At 55.6% G+C, this 19,961-nt stretch overlaps 2 protein-coding genes across 2 annotated transcripts; one reads left to right on the plus strand and one right to left on the minus strand.

Annotated features, from left to right (window-relative positions):
- Positions 1-12,304: 12,304 nt before the first annotated feature.
- On the minus strand, positions 12,305-15,826 carry LOC125924910 (collagen alpha-1(I) chain-like). The gene is made up of 2 exons (XM_049633729.1): positions 15,693-15,826; positions 12,305-13,376 (listed from the first exon to the last, which is right to left on the minus strand). Exon 2 carries the CDS (start codon positions 13,124-13,126, stop codon positions 12,305-12,307), a length of 822 nt encoding a protein of 273 aa, XP_049489686.1. The 5' UTR covers positions 13,127-13,376; positions 15,693-15,826.
- GFUS (GDP-L-fucose synthase) lies at positions 12,771-17,521 on the plus strand. Its single transcript, XM_049632813.1, has 11 exons — positions 12,771-12,853; positions 13,593-13,749; positions 14,065-14,179; positions 15,351-15,479; positions 15,557-15,630; positions 15,823-15,956; positions 16,061-16,125; positions 16,507-16,573; positions 16,735-16,814; positions 16,993-17,092; positions 17,378-17,521. Exons 2-11 carry the CDS (start codon positions 13,604-13,606, stop codon positions 17,431-17,433), a joined length of 966 nt encoding a protein of 321 aa, XP_049488770.1. The 5' UTR covers positions 12,771-12,853; positions 13,593-13,603; the 3' UTR covers positions 17,434-17,521.
- Positions 17,522-19,961: the final 2,440 nt, after the last annotated feature.

Below are 19,961 nucleotides of genomic sequence, written 5' to 3' on the forward strand. Positions count from 1 at the left end.
AAAAAAAAAATTAAAAAAAAAAAATTAAAAAAAAAAAAAAAAAAGAATATTCCTCAGATTGCAAAACCACCACCACCGTCTACCTCCAGAACATTTCCATCGCTCCCCCAGCAACGCATCTGCTTTGGCTCAGTACCACGCCCGTGAAAGTCATCACCGCGGCAGGCAACGACGGCTCACGCTCTCCAGTGACACGCAGCATACCGCTGCACGAACAGGTCACAATTCACTTCTCCACGTCTCACGAACGCCTCAGGTGTCTGTGGTCTGGATGACGATTAAAGCTGCGGAAAACACTCCCGGAGATGCAGGTCGCTTCTGCCGGGTAGACACCCAGGAGTGTGACTGCTGGCTCACGGGTCCTAGAACTGCTTCAGCGGCCGCCTGTTCAGGACACGTTTGCAGATTCCACTGGGAACCCGTGCAGGCGTAGCATTCAGGGAGGCCGGGACTCGCGTGAGTCTTGAGTACAAAGGACCGCACGGGCGCCTGGTGGAGAAAGCCACGCCCGCCCATCTGGGCCAGAGGAAGTGACTGGTGTGTGGGACAAAGCAGTGGGGGAGAGGGTAAGCTATGGCCGACCGGAGAGTGCCCAGCATCCCTGCTTCCCACCTAACATCTGAGCGGGCACGTGGCCGCCCAGCCAACGACTGCACTCGGTCGAGGCCCGAGGTCGGGTTCCAGCCAATGACACGGGAAGGGAACGGATGTGTGCGGGGTCCCTACCTCCACCCACGGTGACATGTGGATGTGGCAAAGCAGCCAGGCTCCCAGAGGCCTTGGGGGCCAGAGCCGCCTAGGTAGGTGAAACGCAACGAGAAGTCAAGTTTTTTGCATCTCTGTTATGGCAACTTGAATAATGCCTAAGTAACGCTAATAAACAAGCCGAACTCAAGACGCGGTGCTCCCAGTGATGAAAAAGAAACTGAGCCCACGTACCAATAACTGGCGCTGAGGCCAAGGAGCTGAGCACAGGTGTGTGTCAGGCACTACGTCCGCGTGAGGTCTGCCAACACGGTTCCCCGCAGCAGCGCCGCTCGGCACAGCGCGGACCCGGGCCACGCGAGGCCAGCCTGCTGGCGCTCACCGACCGTGTTCTCCTGAGCCAGCTCACTAACGTGATTTAAAAATATCTTGCTCCTGCTTATAAAAATTACTCTTAACTAGTTAGTTTTTAAAGGTACGAGATAAATTATGCCAACTGAGAAAACGGAGACAATGGAAAGACTGAAAACAGAAAAATAAAATGACCTTTAAACCTAAGATTACCAGTCAGCATTTTCTCTCTGGTATTTTTTCTGCACTAGTATTTTTATGAAATCAGGACCATACGGCTCAGTTTTACATCCTGTTCTACTTTTGCATCCTTTTAATTCTTAGCCACTGCAAACGTAAGATACATCCTGTGAGAGTATTTCAAATAATAAAGTGTAGGCGATATAGACACAGTAAAAACCCCCACCAATTCAACAGGTTGCCCCCGTTAGCTGTTCTGGTTATACGCATTCGCTCACACTTTGCTTGCACAAATGCCGTGCACTTGTGCAAAAACATATCCACTTACTCAGGCACACACGATTTTCAAAAATAAGAACGGAATTCACCATCTGCAACCGTCCCATTTACAACAGATCCTGCGACGCTCCAGTCCGTCCACACAGATGTCACCTCGTTCTCTGAAGGGTTTCACCACCGTAGGTAGTGACTGAATCCCTATTCGGATCAGACACGAAAGGCACATCCGTCCCCGTGCCCCTGGGGTGCCAAGCTGCGCCCCTGGTGTCCCGAGGAAGCACGTTCCCTGAGGTATTCTGCCCACCTGCCTGGGGCTGTCTGCCCCCCAGAGATGGAGGGAGTCAGCAGGATCCGAGGGCCCCTCCCCTCTGAGCCGCCAGGGCTTCCCGGCAGAGGGCGCCACAGTCTGACTGTTGCTCTGGCCCAGCCTCTGCCAGTGGGAAGGCGGCGGTGGGCTCAAATGCCTCATTGGTTCAGAGCTCAGAAGGGGAGGAGGGGCACTATTTATTAGGGCCCCTCGAGCCCCACCAGGTACAGTGCCGAGCACCTGACTCCCACTGTGTCACGCGCTCCTCTAAGCCTTATGAGGCAGGTGTTCCCTGGGTATTTACTCTAGTTTACAGATGAGGAAACAGAGGCTAAGGGAGAAAGTCCATTGCCCAAGGTCACTAAACTAGTAAGAGGCAGCACTGAGGTTCAAATCTCGATCTGTCTTCCTCCAGCGCCCATGTCCCTAACGCAAAAGATTTTTTTTCCCAAGTGTTATCTGTCGCCGTTACGGATGCTATGCTTTGCTCGGATCACGTGGAATGAGTATTACAGAAGTAAGCTTATAGATTAAGTCTTACTTATCCTAATTAACAAAGGTGGCAGTAAAACGTTGGGATTTTGTTTGTCTTGAAAGTAACGTCCTGTGATTTTTATGCTTAAAAGGACTGTTGAACTCCCTGCAAACAAGCTTTCATCTGTCTACGAAAACACAGCTTTAAAAATGTGTTTTTTGCCTTGCCTGGGACCCTGTGATGACAGCTGAGAGCCTGGAACCACTTTGGATCTGTCCCTCCCTCTCTCTGTGCCCCTCCCACGCTCAAGCTCTCTCTCAAAAATAAAAATATTTCAAAAAAAAATTTTTTTTAATTAAAAAAAAAGGGGGGGCACCTGGGTGGCTCAGTTGGTTAAGCGTCCGACTTTGGCTCAGGTTATGATCTCACAGTTTGTGAGTTCGAGCCCTGCATCAGGCTCTGTGCTGACAGCTCGGAGCCTGGAGCCTGCTTCGGATTCTGTGTCTCCCTCTCTCTCTGCCCCTCCCCCACTCATGCTCTGTCTCTGTCTCAGAAATAAACATTAAAAAAAAAGTGTTTTTTAATGGTCTTCAGAATTTTTTTAACGTTTATTTTTAAGAGAGTGCAAGCACGCGTGTGCATGCCAGGGGGGAGGGCAGAGAGAGAGGGAGGGAAAGAGATAATCCCAAGCAGGCTCTGAGCTGTCAGCATAGAGCCTGACAAGGGGCTCAAACTCACAAACCGTGAGATCATGACCTGAGCCACCCAGGTGCCCCTCATATTTTTTTCTTAACATCAGAGAGCTAAACCTTGCTTTGAATAAACATTTATCTGAAAATCAGCCTTCTTTCGGTTTCTGCTTAGCTGTTTTCCTCTGTGAATTCAAGCAAAATTACACCGATACACTTTCACTTAAAGAAACCTGAGTGACATGCACAAAAGGAAGTAAAAATACAGGATGCTTTTGACCCCACAACACACTGAGCTAACATGGCCCACCTTTCTGTTAGAACACATAGTATCTGCTGGGTAAAATGTAACACGTGTAAACACACACTTGACGTTGAGAGAGAAGGGAAAAACCTTGGTGTTGGAAAAGAAGTGGGATCTTAACCTGGAGCAGGAACCTGTGAGCAATCCCAAACGGCCCTGGGGTGGAAAGAGAGGGGCACTGAGGCAGGCACTGGTCAAGGGTACCGTGGCCCCGGGCTCACAGGCTCCCAGAGTCGCTGTCTGCGGCTTGCAGCCTAAAGAAAGGAAGCACTACGCTGTCCGAGCTTCGCCACTGGTAATGACGGGGGCAAGGGGCACCTGACCGAGACACGAAGCACAACTCCTGGAGGACCTGCACCTCTGTAATTAGGGAGGAAACGGAGAAGCTGGTACGTGCCGGTCACTCCGCAAGGTGTCTTGTTTCTAGTTTCCTCGTGTTCGCCTCACAACTACCCAGGAGGTCCAGGCAGGTGACCGGCTTCAGGCCAAACTAGCTGCTGTCCCCTCCTCCCCACCCCACCCCACAGTCCTCTGGTTCCTGCTCCCGGGGCTCTGCCCGAGGATACTGACGGCCTTCTCCTCTCCCGACAAGTCCAGTGACCTTACGCCAGTCACCTTCCACGACCTGAGGCGGCAGTGGACATGCCTGACGGCTCCCTGAACCGCTTCGATGGCACTGCCCCGCTCTGGGTCAGCTGCTTCCCCCACCGCCCCTTCCACCTGTGGCTCACGATTGTCGTCTGGGCCTTTTCAGCTCCGTCCTGTCTCCACATCACCCCCAAGACCTTTCCAGGAGTCAGCCATCCATCCCCATTCACTTCAGGAGAGGCCGGGGCTGCGTGTGCAGGCCTGTGAAAAAACGGAGCAATCCCTCCCAATTTCTCTCCACATCTCCCTTAAAAGAGATTCCGTGGTTCTTGGCGTCGCGAACACAGTTACAATACTACATCTCTAACAGGGTCAAAGGTTCCATATCTGTGGACAGGGAGCAGGCTATCACCTGAAGACTAGGTTAGATGAGGATCTCGGATCCCATGCGGGCAAGAGACACTTATCTCTATCATTCACTGGGACTGGCTCACGGGGAAAAAAGACATGCCAAAGAGCGATTATGAGCACAACCTCTACACACAAACTTGCTGAGGTCCAAGCCTGCCTCCCGCTAACATTCCTGGGAAACCTCAGGCGTGCTCCCGGCCGAGGATCTCGACACCATGAAGTAACCAGTCTCGGGGGGGGGGGGACGGAGGGGGCGAGGGTAAACCGTTCCTGACATCAGCAGTCAGCCACCGGGATTGATAGACTTCTAGAGGGATGGGAACCCTTAGGAAAGAGCTAGAACAGCGCAGCCAACCACTTCTCCACGCCAGAGAATTCTTCAGGCCCAATTCCCTTTGCACCCTACCCCCGCCAGGGCACGGGGTGCTGGCTCTGCACCCCCATCAGCACAGAGGCCCCAGAGAGAGGGGACAGGCTGAGAGCGCAACAGCAGCGCTACCTGCAGCCCTCACCTCCTCCCCCAGGTCACCCCGGAGGAGCTAGCCGACTTGAGCACTGCGGCGCAAGGCGCTTAAGCTGGAGGCTCCACGGCCTGGGACCCGAATATCTGCTCCCATGACGGCCCCCAGGGAGAGAAGGTGCGGCCCCGGCGGCCGCGCGGGGGAGGCCGCGACGGCTGCTCGGAGGCGGGCTCACCGAAGCCCCGGCTCCGGGACTCCCGCGCGGGGCGGGCCGCGCCCGGCGCCCACGACACCTGCCGGCCTGGCGGACCCCACCGCCCCCGCGCCCGCCCTCCGCCGGACACGACCCACTCACCCCGCGACCAGCGGTAAAAGCACGACCCGCCGACAAAGCCCGCAGCGCCGCCCGCACGCCGCGGCCGGAAGTTGGCCGAGGCCCAGCCCCGAGAACTTCCGGGGCCGCTCTAGGTGCAGCGGGGCTGACGGACTCTCGCTGGTGCGCACTTCCGCCCGGGCGCGCGCGCGTGCGTGTGTGTGTGCGCGCGCGTCGCCGCCGAGACGAGGCCGGTGTCCGGTCCCCGCGCTCCCGCACCCCTAGTGCCGCCCGTTCCCGAGCGTAGATGCGCGCGAGGGATTTCGTTGCCGGCGAGCTGTAAACGCTGGCGTCGGCGCCGGGTGGAGCGCGGATCCCGACTCCAGCGGGCGGAGCCCGGGGCCTCTCTTCGCGGCCGCTCCGGGGCAGGCGGTGGTGGTGAGAGCCGACGGCCGCGGCGCCGCAAGGCCCTTACCGGTGGAGACGGAAGCCGCAGCAGCCGGGGCCGCGCTCTTACCTGGCTGTGTGGCTCGTGCTGCGGGGGCACAAGTAGCCTCCGGACACGGTCCCGCGGAATCGGCCCCCGCAACTCCCCCCCGGAAGAGCCGGTGTCGAACGGCCGGGCCGGGCCACGCGGCGGCGGCGGGCCGGTCGGGAACTACCGAAGCCGCGGGCGCTCCTGCCCCGCCTGCAGGGGGTGCAGAGGACCCCTGGTAGCGAATGGAGCACAGCGTTAGGAGCGCGCAGGAGCCAGGAGCATATCTCCTGCCGGTCCCGGGAGCCGCTTGAAAGTGTGGGCAGGCGCGGCAGGAGCACAGTTGTTGGTATCGCTATGTGCGTGCGTTTTGAGCACTCACGGAACAGGCGTGCCAGTCATTGTGCAGTTGGCTGCTTTTACTCGGCATTGTTTTAAAATCACCCCATGTTAACACACACAGTGGGTCTGGTCCACCCACTCCCACCGCATTCCGCCGTGTGTCTACACTGCTCCCCACCCCTCCTTATTGATGAACGTTCCGTGTGTTTTCTACTCTTCTCTGTTGCGAGTGATGGAAGAGAGCACATCCGCGTACGGTATTTCCGTGTCTGAGCAAGGATTTCTCTAGGCGACAGGTCTAGAAACGGGATCCAAATGTGCAGATTTTAGTGTTAGCGTGTTGCCACGTTGGCTTTTCAGTGGCTGTCCTAACTTTCGCTCCGTCTATCGCAGTGGGAGACTCCGTTCCCTGCAGCTTCACCAACCCTTATCTGGCCTGAAATTGGCCGATCTAAGGGGTGAAAAGCAGCATCCTGGTTTTTGTTCTCAAATTCAGTGAGACCTAACTTAGCAGCAGATGCATTTGTTTTTAATGAATACATGTGATAAATAGCTCTGCCAAATGTATCCTCCTACGTAACCTCCACGATCCAGACAGAACATCTCCATCCTCCCAATGCTCCCCTGCACTCCTCCCCCCAGGTCGCACCCCTCCAGCTGCTTCAGTGAACCGACTGATTTGCTAGTCAGGCCAATCCCTCGTGCTTATTAGCCATTTGAGCCTCTTGTTAACGGACTAAAATGACCTTGGCCCGCTTTTCCGCTGAGCTTGTCTCTTTCCTTGCGACTAGGAGCTTTTTAGGGTGGATACAAGTCATGTGCCTGCTACGTGTACTGCAAACGTATTGCCTTTATTTTCCCACAGTTCTGTGTGCCCTTCACTAACCCTGGTGCCCTGGGGTCTCTTTTCCTTTGTGATGTTCACTGTCCGTTCCTCTCAGAGAGGGTTTTTGCTTTTGTTTTTGTTTTTTAAGATTTTGAAGTACTCTCTACACACACGTGGGGCTCGAACTTACAACCCAAGGTCAAGAGTCGCTGGCTCCACTGACTGAGCTGGCTGGGTGCCCCTTTTCTCAGGGAGGTTTAACGCTTTTACTTTCCATGCTTAGGTCTTCCAGCCATCTGGAATTTATTTCTGAATATGATGAGATGTTGGAATCTGAGTCTTTTCCATATGGTGAGCCAGTTTCCCCATAAAGTGAGTTAAACACCCCGCCCTTGTACACACTGTCCTGTCGGAGAAAAGTGTCTTGAGAGTAATTGTATTGAAAAGACACGACGGGCGCCTGGGGGGGCTCAGTCGGTTGGGCTTCCAACTCTTGATTTCAGCTCAGGTGACGACCTTGTGGTCATGAGATCAAGCCCCACATCCTGGTCTGCGCTGAGCACGGAGCTCGCATGGAATTCTCTCTCTCCCTTTGCCCTCCCCCCACGCACTCTCTCTCTCTCTCTCAAAAAAAAAAAAGAAAGAAAGAAAAGAAATGAGTGTTGCAGCCACAGTGAGTGGAGGTGTGTGAGTAAACTTTGAAGTGATGGCCTCATGATACATAGGAGGTTACACACAATGTAATCACGCGATGCAGGTTGTCAGCTGGCCAGCAAAGGAGGACTGCACAGAACCCCCCCCCCATCCCTATTTGAGACTTGGTGGGGGGGGGGGGGCGCCTGTGTGGCTCAGTCAGTTCAGCATCTGACTCCTCATTTCGGCTCAGGTCATGATCTCACAGTTCGTGGGTTCAACCCCTACACTGGGCGCTGTGCTGACAGCAAGGAGCCTGCTTGAAACTCTCTCCCTCCCTCTCAAAATAAATAAACTTAAAAACAAACAAACAAACAAACAAAAGATTTAGGGAGCGCCTGGCTGGCTGGCTTGCTCTATAGAGCATGTGGCTCTCGATCTCAGGGTCATGAGTTCTAGCTCCACGTTGGGGGTAGAGATGACTTCAAAAGAATTCAAAGAGACTTAGAAATAGGATGATGTTGAAGCTAAGGGGTCAGAGCAGAGCCAGACCTCTCCCAACCTTCAGCACAGGCCTGGGGGACCCGTGAAGCAGGGCTGGTCAGTGGGACCCTGGGCTCCCCGCAGAGGAGAGGGAGGCTGGCTGGGAGTAGAGCCTTTCCTGGATCTGCAGGGGCAGTGGGGGCTGTCCTGGCTGAGGCCTCCAGAAATGCCACCTTCACCCAGCACAGGCGCCCAAGAAACAGCATATGCTTAATCTCAATTCCATCCAAAACCTCGCTGGGGTTGCATGGCTTCTCTTACAGGCCCGGCTCCCAGGAAGGACACTGTGAGGATGCCTGGGGGGTTAGCACTGTGGGAGGGCCACCCGCCTCTGCTCACCAGGCTCCTGCGGGAGTTAATTCCTGTTGCCTGCCGCCCCCCCCCCCCCCCAGACTAGCTCTCTGATGCTGGAGTCTGGCTGCAGAGCCCTCGTTGCCATGAGAACTTAGTGGCAGATGAGAAACGCCATGGAAGGGGACCAGTCAGCTGCCTCAGAGACCCACCCTCTGCTTAGCGGCTGGCAGCTGCCCCCTCCCTGCATTGCAAGGTGGACCCTAAGCCCACGTCTGGGTTGTGATGACTATCATAATAGCCCAGCCAGAGCAAGGTTTTGGAAGCAAAAGAAAATCTGAAGAAAGTTGAGGAAGGACGATATTCACAAGGGGTGAGATGCGGGGAGCGGAGGATTCACAGGGAATTGTATGTAACAATCAGAAGTTGGAAAAGGGGCTGTGCCCCTGGGCCCCCTCAGCAAGGCAAGGAAAGCTTCCTGGAGGACAAGGCCTCACAGATGCCTGAGTGGAGACAGGACTGGCTCTCTTAAAACATGGACAAGATTGGGGTGCCTGGGTGGCTCAGTTGGTCGGGCGTCTGACTTCGGCTTCGGCCATGATCTCACCGTTCCCGAGTTCAAGCCCCGTGTCAGGCTCTGTGCTGACAGCTCAGAGCCTGGAGCCTGCTTCTGATTCTGTGTCTCCCTCTGTCTCTGCCCCTCCCCCACTCATGCTCTGTCTCAGAAATAAACATAAAAAAAAAGTAAAAAAAAAAAAGTAACTCTGTTTGCCACTTGGAACCATGATTTGCTCTTTGGGAACTTTCCGCTGTCTTGCTTAGGTCTTCAGCCTTCCAGTATCTAAATTAAATACATGTGAAGCCCATAGTCAGCACTCCTATCACATGTCCAAGGCTGATGACAAGGTCAAATGTGATGTGGTTTTCCAAGACGTTTCAGCTTTGGGCAGATCCAGAAAATACTGTGTTTGATCTAGAGAATGTCATTATGATCAGTACAGTTAAAGTCAGGTCTCCCTGTGACATGACATGTCGCACAAAAAATGCTCCTGCTTTTTTGGCCAACATTTCTGGCTCGTTCACTTTTATTTTCTCCAACCATATCGGTGCCAGTGGTATCTACTTGCCCTCAATAATTTTTTAAATCAATCCCTAAAACCGTATTTTGCTTGTTCCCAGTCCTTTCCTTAAGTCAAATGCATGTTTCATCTATGCGTACATATATGTAGATTTAAGACAAATATGAATTGATGTTGCAAAATATTCCTCAGCCACTATTGCAAATCCTGCATTAATTTCTGGGTACTCTTAAAATCCCAGATTGGAACAGGAAGGAAAGCAAGAAAGATCTGACTCGCTAGTTTACCTTTTTCCTTACCTAAGTGCCTCCACCATTCAACTTCCCGTGTACAACCCACAGATATCCTGCTCTTCAAAAAAAATTTTTTTTTTTATTTTTGAGAGAGAGACAGAGAGACAGAAAGCAGGGGAGGGGCAGAGAGAGAGGGAGAGAGAGAATCCAAGCAGTCTCCATGCTGTCAGCATAGAGCCCAACTCGGGACTCGAACTCACAAACTGTAAGATCATGACCTGAACTGAAATCAAGATTCTGACACTTAACCAACTGAGCCACCCAGACACCCCAACAACCAATGTGTATTATCTATAATGATGAACTTCCAAAAATGAAAATGAAAACTTGATAAGTATTTCACTGATTTTACTCATTTTGAAGTGGCTCAGGTTTTGACTTAAGTGAAAAGCTTTTTTTTTTTTTTTTTTAAACCTTGATTTTGGGGGCCCCTGGGGCTAAGTCAAACATTTGACTTTGGCTCAGGTCCTGATCTCAGGGTTCACGGGTTCGAGCCCCACGTTGGACTCTGTGCTGACAGCTCAGAGCCTGGAGCCTGCTTCAGATTCTCTATCTCCCTTTCTCTCTGTTCTTCCCCCACTCATGCTCTCTCTCTGGTTCTCAAAAATAAATGTTAAAAAAATTAAAAATAAAAATAAAAAACCTTGAATCATATGCACGGATTTAAAAGATTGTTGAAGACAAACCTAAGAAAATGGAAATAAAATGGTTAGTATAGAAAAAGGTGAACCAGCCAGAACTTAGGCTGGAAAACTAGATGTATTACTGTGTCATCTATGGAGCATCGTTTTATCTGTGCTTGAGGTGTGGCCTCAGTCGTGCTGTTAATGCTCCTTAAAATAACTCAAAATCAGGGTGTTTTTTGATTTAGCCCAGAGATAGAACACCTTGATGAAATATGGATCGATTTTGACCTTGAATCTCTCCCTGCCTAAGACACATCCCGGAATCTGGGGCTAAACACTAAAGGAATTAGGTTTGGTGTTGAACAGATGTGGAAGCTCTAAGAGAGAAGGCACACAAAAGGTGCTCACAAGAACCGACTGTCTTTCCTAGAAAAGATCAGTTTTGAATTCGTGCTGCCTCAGCGATTTGATATGAACTGTTATTGGTTGTTTCTGATATTTGTAAAGCTGACCGAACCCTAAAGAGATCTAAGGTTGATAATTCCACTTTCAAACGGAATTTTAAAATGGATTGTTTACTTTTAGAGAAAGTGTTTTTCTAAACTGACAGAAACAGAACATGAAACACACAAGAGTTACATTCCGATAAATATGTGAAATGGAAACAACGAGAAACAAAAATGTTTGCATGACCACCAAGGAGAACATTCTCACAAAAATAAGCCCAAATGTAATTTTAGTAGAAATGATTTTCTGATTGTTACAGATGAAACTATACTACCAAGAACAGTTGTAAATAGGGGTGCCCTGGGAGGCTCAGTCAGTTGAGCGTCCAATTTCAGCTCAGGTCACGATCTCACGGTTCAGGAGTTCAAGCCCCTGCATTGGGCTCTATGCTGACAGCTCAGAGCCTGGAGCCTGCTTCGGATTCCGTTTCCTTCTCTCTCTGCCCCCCGGCCGCTCACACTCTGTCTCTGTCTGTGTCTCAACGATGAATAAACATTTTTTTTTTTTTTAAAGAATTGTAAATTGGATGTCGTTTGCTATTTTTTGTCTTCTTTATAATATTCCAGCATCAGAAAATGTGAAAGAGCTTACGAAATATTGCATTGCTGTGATAGTAAATGACACTCCGTAGCGGGGACGATTTTAAATCTGAATTAAAGCATTTGCTAGCATTTTCTGCAATACCAATACATTACCATATGCAACCCTCTTAGAGTATGGGAATGTGATATGTAAAAATCCACGGTCCATTTCTGAATCTAAGTACTGCTTTATGGATTTTTCTTGTCAATTCCAGCTGCTACGGCCTCAGCAAAGCAGTTTCTCCAAATCGAAGCAAACTAAAGAACAAAAAAACAAAACCAGAAAACTACAAAGACTTAGGAAAGACCGTCTGATGTGGCATTGTGGTCAAAAGAATACAAATTATGTGACAAATTTTGATTATAACATCCGGCTTAGTAACTGGTGAAATGCAGACAAGAAAACTAAATTATATAGGATGACTATGCAGCAGTGTGGGAAGTGCAGCATGTTTTTTTTTTTTTAATTTTTTTTTAATTTTTGGGAGAGCGCAAGTGGGGGAGGGACAGAGAGAGAGACAGAGGATCTGAAATGGGCTCCCGGCTCTGCACTGACAGGCTGACAGCAGAGCGATCCTCGAGATGGTGACCTGAGCTGGGGTCCAAGCTCAACGGACTGGGCCACCCAGGCGCCCCATTAGCAGTGCTAATTATTCGTCCGTCTCTGATAGTTTCTTGACTTCTAGGTATATAAAATTTGTTTATTTTTAAAGTTTATTTATTTTGAGAGAGAGACAGAAAAAAAAGCACGTGCAAGGGAGAGACAGAGAGAGAGGAGCAGGGGAGGGGCAGAGAGAGAGAGAGAGGGAGAGAGAGCGCGAGTATCCCGAGCAGGTTCCCCGCTGTCAGCGCAGAGCCGGAGGTGGGCCTCCAACCGGGGAACCATAAGATCATGACCTGAGCCAGCCTAACCCAGTGAGCCACCCAAGTGCCCCCAAATTTATGGATGTTTTTTAAATGGAATATATTTTCATAATAATATGTTGTCAAGGTCGGAGGGCACAGCACATTCTGTTTGCCAGTGTGTTAGCAAGGTCGGTTGCTGTTAAATATCTGCATTTAGCGAGAGGGCCTCCACGCGACCTCTCACCTCGATACCCGGACGTCCGAGACCCGCCCGTCCCCGCGGCGCTCGAAGGACGGTGGCCGCGGTCTGCCCTTCGGACCCCGCAGCTCGCGCCTCAGCCCCCGAGGCCGGCCCGCGGCCGGTCGCTGTCCTGCAACCGCGGCCGGGCGCCTGCCGCTCCCCCTTTCTGATGCTGCGGAGTTTCCGCGTACACGCGGCCTCCGCGGCTCTCCCACCACCCATCCGCCCCGGCGGAGCAAACGGGGTCTCTCTGTCCGGTACCCCCCTGAGGCCTCGGGGAGGCGGAGCACCGAGAACTACATTTCCCAGGCGGCTGCGCGTTCCCGGACTCCACTTCCCGGCAGCGCCCGGGGCGCCCCCGGGACTGCATTTCCCAGAGTGCCGCGGGAGTGCCCGCCGGGTCCCTCCCGGTTCCGCCCCCTCCACCTGGCCCCTGCACGCGGCTGGACGCTCAATCCGCTGCCGGAAGCCGCTCTTCGGGCGACGGGCAGGTGGGGCCGTGCACAGGTGAGACGCCGCGCGGCGGCGCCGAGGATCCCGGCGGGGACCCGGCGTGGCGAGCTGCGGCTCCGGCTCTCGATGTTCCGTGACAGCCGCAGAACCCTGAGGGGTGTGGGGACTCCGAGGGCGTGGAGGTGTCCCGGGGATCTGGGAGAGGAACGGGGCGTGGGAGGAGTCCCGGCCGCGGTGGTGTTTCCCCACCGACCTGCTGCTGGACTGTAGGCGCGGTCGGGAGCAGCCGATGTCGCGGCAGTATCCCCTCCGGTTGATGCCGGCCATCAGGCCCTGCAGCTGGGTCAGAGCCGTCCTGTAGGGGTCCGAGCAGATTTCCAGCCCCTAGGCTAGGGTTCTTGAGGGTGGTGGCGCCCCGAGGCTTGTCCAGTTCTGAGCCGGAAGTGCCACCTGCCTAGGAGGAACTAGGCTGGCAGAGGCTCTCCTGGAGCAGCTGGCTGCCACTGGGCACCGGACTGCAAACACGGGCTCTCCTCTTCCTTGTCTATGGCCTGTGAGCTTCTAGGCAGAAGGCTTCCTAGGGAATGGGGCGGGGAGGGGGAGACTCGGGTGGTCCCCAGCAGGCTCTCTCTCCTCCCCTGCGGGTCTCATCCTGTCCCAGTGGCCCCAGGAAACCCCGGTCTAGCCTTTGGACAGTTGCCCTGGGGCCCAGTGCTAACCAAGGGCAGTGCCCCACGCAGGGACATCTCCAGGGAGTGGGGCTCCATATGCCTCCCACCATTTGCCCCCACAGGTGCAGCCGACATGGGTGAGCCTGGGGGGTCAGTGCGAATCCTAGTGACAGGTGGCTCTGGGCTGGTGGGCAGAGCCATCCAAGAGGTGGTAGCAGATGGAGCTGGGCTGCCTGGAGAGGACTGGGTGTTCGTCTCCTCCAAGGATGCTGACCTCACGTAAGTGGACCCATCCCTGGAGCACACTCACCCACACCCTCTCTAGACCCAGAGCTCCAGGCCAGGCCTGTCCCTGAGCCTGGTAGCCTCCGGTCCGGGTCCTCCCTGCCGGGTGTCTGGCCTGGCTCGGGTGTGTGCAGCTCTGTTCCTAGGCAAACATCCTCCTATCTCTTCTGGAGGTCCACACCCTCATACCGGCCAGCGCCTGCACGGGCCACTTTCCTTTGTGGCCGCCTTTCCTGCCATCAGCCCTGTCTACTCCTGCCCCCGTTACCCCACCCCCAGGGTGCTAGTTCCTTCCCCGGCTCCTCCCAGGGATGCTGCACAGACCCGAGCCCTGTTTGAAAAGGTCCGGCCCACACATGTCATCCACCTTGCTGCAATGGTGGGGGGCCTGTTCCGGAATATCAAATACAACTTGGACTTCTGGGTAAGTGAGAGGGCCCCGTGGAGCACTGGGAACTTCTTGTTGGCTTTTCATGCTCATTTGTCGGCCCCAGGAAGTCCCTGAGGGTCAGGGCTTGGCACAGCCTGGTGGGGGCAAGTCCCCATGGGGTCCCCGGTGACCCACACTCGCTTTGGAGGCAGATGGGCGTACAGGTGGGTGGGGGCATTTGGCCCCACGGGAAAAGCCATGGAGTTGACTGTGGGTTGGAGGAAGTGAGAGTAGCCAGCCTTCGCTGTTTGACTTCGATAGGGTTGGTTTCTACCCGCTGAGCCCCCCCAGGTCTCTAGACCCTTCTGCTCCCAGGATCTCTGGTCCAGCTGTGCTGAACCAGGCCCACCATGCATTCTGGGGCACAGAGGTGTGAGCTGGGCTCAGGGTCTGAGGTGTCTGACCTGGGGGCCTGGGATGTGGTGGAAGGGGCAGGAGGGGAGCAAGGTTCTGCCTATAGCCCTGCTCCTGCCAGGCTGCGCCCCTGAGGCTTGGACCCACCATTGCTGGGCATCTGGTCTTTATGGCGCAGGGATGGCAGAGGCTCAGATCAGATTCTGCCCCGGGGCGCCCCACCCCAGGGCTTTCCTTGTCTCAGGCCAGTCATCCAAGAAAGCCGCCTAGTCGAAGCCTCTCATGTCTGGGCCATCTCATGCCCGGTCTCATCCCAGGGTCTGGGGAAAGTGGGGTCTGGGGAGGGGTGGGGCTGCTCAAAGCTTCACTGCTACCGGCTGATAAAGTTGGGTAGTCTCCTTGGGCTAGGGGAGTGGAGGGGCCCCTTGTCTCCACCTTTGTTGGGGGCTAGATCGGGCCTGCCCTCAGCAGCCTGTGAGGGTGAGGCCCAGCCCTGAGCTAGGGAATGTGGTCCTCTCCTCCAGCCGGCCCCACCCCACGGCCCCAAGGGTGGGGAGGGGGGGGTCAAAGGACTGCCTGCCTAGGATGTAACAGGCCCAGAGGGGGCATGGTTGCTGGGAGGTCTACGCTGGGAGGTCTAGCCTTGTCCCCAGGAGCAGTTAGGATAAACTGGCTCAGGTGCTGCCCTCGTGGGAGGGGCCAGGGTGTGTCCTGCTTCTGTCCCTGGAGGAGCAGGTAAGGGCTGGGGTCCTGCCAGCAGATTCAGAGGGGCTTGAATCTGCCCTGCCCACCCCCCTCACCCCCACGCCAGAGGAAAAACATTCACATCAACGACAACGTCCTGCACTCGGCCTTCGAGGTGGGCGTGCGCAAGGTGGTCTCCTGCCTGTCTACCTGCATCTTCCCGGACAAGACCACCTACCCTATTGACGAGACTATGGTGAGGGGCGGGGCCAACGGGGGGCGGGGCCAGTGGGGGCGGGGCCAGGAAAGCAAAGCCTGCCTCTGCTCCCCTAGATCCACAATGGGCCTCCGCACAACAGCAATTTTGGCTACTCCTACGCCAAGAGGATGATCGACGTGCAGAACAGGTCGTCCGCCCGCTGGCCCGGCTGAGGCCAGACAGGAAAAGGGAGGAGGGCCCAGTGGGTACCTTGGCACAGCTCCCAAGCATCGTGCCCTCTCTTTGCGGGCCTCGGCTTCCCCCCGCTCAGAGGCCAGGGCGGGTGTGGTGGGGTCAGCGGTCCCAGGCGAGCGCCGCAAGAGACGCTGTGACCCTGCAGGGCCTACTTCCAGCAGCACGGCTGCACTTTTACCGCCGTCATCCCAACCAACGTCTTCGGGCCCCACGACAACTTCAACATCGAGGACGGCCACGTGCTGCCCGGCCTCATCCACAAGGTGCACCTGGCTAAGAGTGAGTGCCTGCTTGGTGAGGTCCGGGGGGGGGGGGGGGGGGGGGGAGGGGGGGGGGGGCTGGTGGAGTCCCCTCTGACACCTGCCCCCTCCCTGAATCTGCAGGCAGCGGCTCAGCCCTGACGGTGTGGGGCACTGGCAAGCCACGGAGGCAGTTCATCTACTCACTGGTTTGTGCAGGACTGGGCCTCGCTCTCTACTAGAACGTTCCCTGGCCTGCCATGCTGGCTGTGGGAAGGCCATAGTGTGAGGGAGCCCCAGAAAGGAGTGAGGGTCCAGGCTGAGCCTCTGGAGCAGCAGCCACTGGTCCTCGCTGGGTCCCTATAGGTGCCTGGCCCCATGGGAGTCGCTGGGTGCAGCTCTGAGCTCAGTGAAAGATAAGACTCTCTCTGTCAGGTAGGCTGGGGTGGCTAGGCTGCCCAAAGGGAGAGGCTTCCCCCCCCCCCCGGGGAGCCCAGGCTGTGCCCTCACCGAACAGGGCCACCCGAGAGAGGTGGCCTGTGGCTCCAGGTGGCCGTGACTTGTGTCCTTTGACCCCGTCTGACTTCCAGGACCTGGCTCGGCTCTTCATCTGGGTCCTGCGGGAGTACGATGAGGTGGAACCCATCATCCTGTCAGGTGGGCACCCGGTGGCCCCACTGCCCCTGCCCCGGGGCAGAACCCACGTCTGTGCCGAGGGCAGCTGGGGCTGGGAACGGGCGTATGGCGGGGGGCTGGGTAGCTGCAAGGCCGGGCGGAGGAGGCCTCACCTGGCTGTTGGTCCCCCCCGCTCCCCACAGTGGGCGAGGAGGATGAGGTCTCTATCCGGGAGGCAGCCGAAGCCGTGGTGGAGGCCATGGACTTCCGCGGGGAGGTCACTGTATCCTTTGGCTCTGGGGCAGGACGCTGTGGGGCTGATGGATGCAGAATGGCTCTCGCCTGGCCGCTGGAGAGGAGGGGCGCTCTTCTGTCCCCAAAGCTCCCCTGGGAAAGGCAGGTTCAAGGGCAGGCTGGTGGGGTGGGTGCCCCTTGTGCTGTGGCCTTGACCGGGCACCTAGTTTGATACAAGCAAGTCAGATGGGCAGTTCAAGAAGACGGCCAGTAACGGCAAGCTTCGGACCTACTTGCCCGACTTCCGGTTTACACCCTTCAAGCAGGGTGAGCCCCCGGCCCTCCCGTGGCTCTCCTACCCCATCCCTCGGGACCTCCCAGCCCCTCCTTCTTGGCTTTGGGTCACTCCTGCCCCTCCTTAAGCAGTGGCTTCCTTGCTCGGAGCTGAAGACACCCTGTAGATTTGGCGTCCAAACCCTTGTCGGGGAGGCAGGACCCAGAAGGGGTGACTGCCGGTGTCCTGGGGTCTCCACCCTCCGCATCTCCTCCAGTGGAGGTCAGCGCAGCCTCGGCCCTCACCTGCCACCACCTGTCACCCGCCCACCTCTGCAGCCGTGAAGGAGACCTGTGCCTGGTTTACCCACAACTACGAACAGGCCCGGAAGTGAAGCACGGTGTGGGAGCAGGTGCCGGCTGCCCCCGAAGCCCCAGAGATGACACCCTCAGACCGTGCCAGGAGCCAAGGGCACTGCCAGCACCGGGGGGCCACATTCTCACCCCTCTGCCAGGGCGGCTCTGAGCAGCTGTGCAGTGAGGCCACCATTCGTGTCTGTCCTCAGGGAAACCAAGGCCTGGCCAGGCCCGGCACCTTGCTCCCCAATGCCAGTCTCTGGGTCCTGAGTGTGTCCACTTCTGATCCTGCTCTCCCATTCCCTGGGAGCCAATAAAGTCTATTTTCCCAGGCCTACCCCCAGCAGCTCTGTGCCAGCTGTGTCCCTCCCACCATGGGCACTGCCTCCCTGCTCCTGGCTGGCCCCAGGACCCACCATTCACCTGCTGGTTCCTCGGAAAGCTGCTGGGCCAGGGTGGCCAGCTGGACCTGGGTAGGCTGCAGGGCGGAGGCAGTGGACAGTCGAGTGGTGGGGGTGCAGGGCAGAGCACCTGTTAGTGGTCCCAGCTGGTGCTGTGGCCACCGCTTAGCCTTTCCACATGAGGTCATATGCAGGCCCGGGTGGCCTGAACTCCCGGGGCCTGCCTGTTTGCCCCAGGACCCTGGGGCATGAGGTTGTTCTGGAGTTGGACAGCCTGAGTAGGCATCTGGATGGATCCAAGGGGAGGGTGGTGATTGGGACCCCAAGAGAGAGCTGAGCCAGGCCTGGCCCCTCATCTCCCTAGCCATCAGGTCGCAGCTTGTGATGGGGCTTGGCCCGACCTTCTCCCTGGACAGTAGCAAAGGTGTCACAAAGGAGGGCCTGTCACAAAGGTGGGTAGGGGAGAGCAGCTCAGGCCTCCCCCTTCTCAGCAGGAATACAGCAGAGTCCCCCAGCCAGCCAGTCAGTGCTGGGGTGTGGACCCAGGAGTACCCAACTTGAAAACCCTCAGTACTGCCTAGCCCAGGACCCAGACACCTTCCCTGGCTTTGGGCCCACCTCCTCTCAGGTCCCCTCTCTCCTGGGTCACCCTTGGCCATCCTCATGCAGGTGGCCCCCAGCTTCCTTCTGACCCCAGATGTGCCTGCCATGTTAATTCCTCCCTCTGTTCAGGCAGTATTGGCTGTCTTCTCAGTGCCAGGCACACAAATTCCCACCTCTGTCCCTGTACCTAGCTGGTCTTCCATGGCATTTGTCCCCACCCCTTCTCCAGCAGGCTGTGTGTTTATCCCACAGGGCTCTGCTGGGGCTGGCCCAGGACCCTCATGTCAGTGCCTGTCCACCTTTTAGGCCTCAGTTGAGGTGTTCCTTTCTCTGAGTGCTCACTCTGCTGTGGGACTCCTGTGTGCTGGTCTGGGAGCACCTGGGAGCCTGCTCCTCCCCCCAGGACTTGAGCTCTAGGACGTGGGTCAGCCCTGTATTCCCTGGGCTCCAGCCCTTGTGAACAAAGAAGGCTCTGCTCAGGAGTTCAGGGAGGGGGTGGTGCCTGAGATGGAGCTTGAGCCAGCCACGTGCGCACATACAGAGGGAGGCCCCTGCAGAGCAGGGACCTGCACACACCTGGCAGGACACAAAGAGTGGCTGTGTGTCCTGAGCCATCGTCCGCACTGTTCTGTGTGTGTGTGTGTGTGTGTGTGTGTGTGTGTGCGTGTGTGTGTGTGCATGCGCATCACAGAGGGGCTGCGTCCCCAGCCAGAACAAGTCCTCAAGGTAGGGGTTCTGCGGCCCAGTCTGCTGCTCCATGGCTTTCCTCGGAGCAGGGCTCACACCCTGCAGGGGCAGTGCTGAGTGAATGAGGGGATTTCATTGTTGAAGAGTTTAGAATGTGTCAAAGTAGAGTTTAGAGTAACCAAACATTTTTTAAAATTTTACTTACTTTAGAGAGAGAGAGCATACGTGCGGGGAGGGGCAGAGGGAAAGAGCGAGAATCTCAAGCAGGTTCCACGCTAGGTGTGGAGTCTGATCCCGTGGCCTTGGATCACCACCCCAGCCAAAACCAAGAGTCAAGCTGAAATCAAGAGTTGGATGCCCAACTGTGAGGCGCCCTAAAACGTTTTTAAAATGCAGTCTCAAACAGAAAAACTACAATCTTCACTCTCCAAGCTTTATTTTTCCCATGCCAATTAAAGATTACAAGCATTTGGGACACCCAGGGGGGCTTAGTTGGTTAAGAGGCCGGCTCTTGAGGGGTGCCTGGATGGCTCAGTCGGTTGAGCGTCTGACTTTGGCTCAGGTCACAATCTCACGGTTCATGAGCTTGAGTCACGTGTCAGGCTCTGTGCTGACAGCTCAGAGCCTGCAGCCTGCTTCAGATTCTGTTGTCTCTCTCTCTCAAAAATAAACATAAAAAAAAAAAAAAGGAACCCTGCTCTTGATCTCAGCTCAGGTCATGATCCAGGATCATGGGATCGAGTCCTGAGTTGGGCTTTGTGCTGACAGCATGGAGCCTGCTTGAGATTCTCTCTTCTCTGCCCCTTCCCCAGGCTCACTCGCTCTCTCTCTCTCAAAATAAATAAACCGAAAAACGAAAAACAAGTACTACTACC

Source organism: Panthera uncia, chromosome F2 (assembly GCF_023721935.1).
Source record: "Panthera uncia isolate 11264 chromosome F2, Puncia_PCG_1.0, whole genome shotgun sequence".
Taxonomy (NCBI): Eukaryota; Metazoa; Chordata; class Mammalia; order Carnivora; family Felidae; genus Panthera; species Panthera uncia.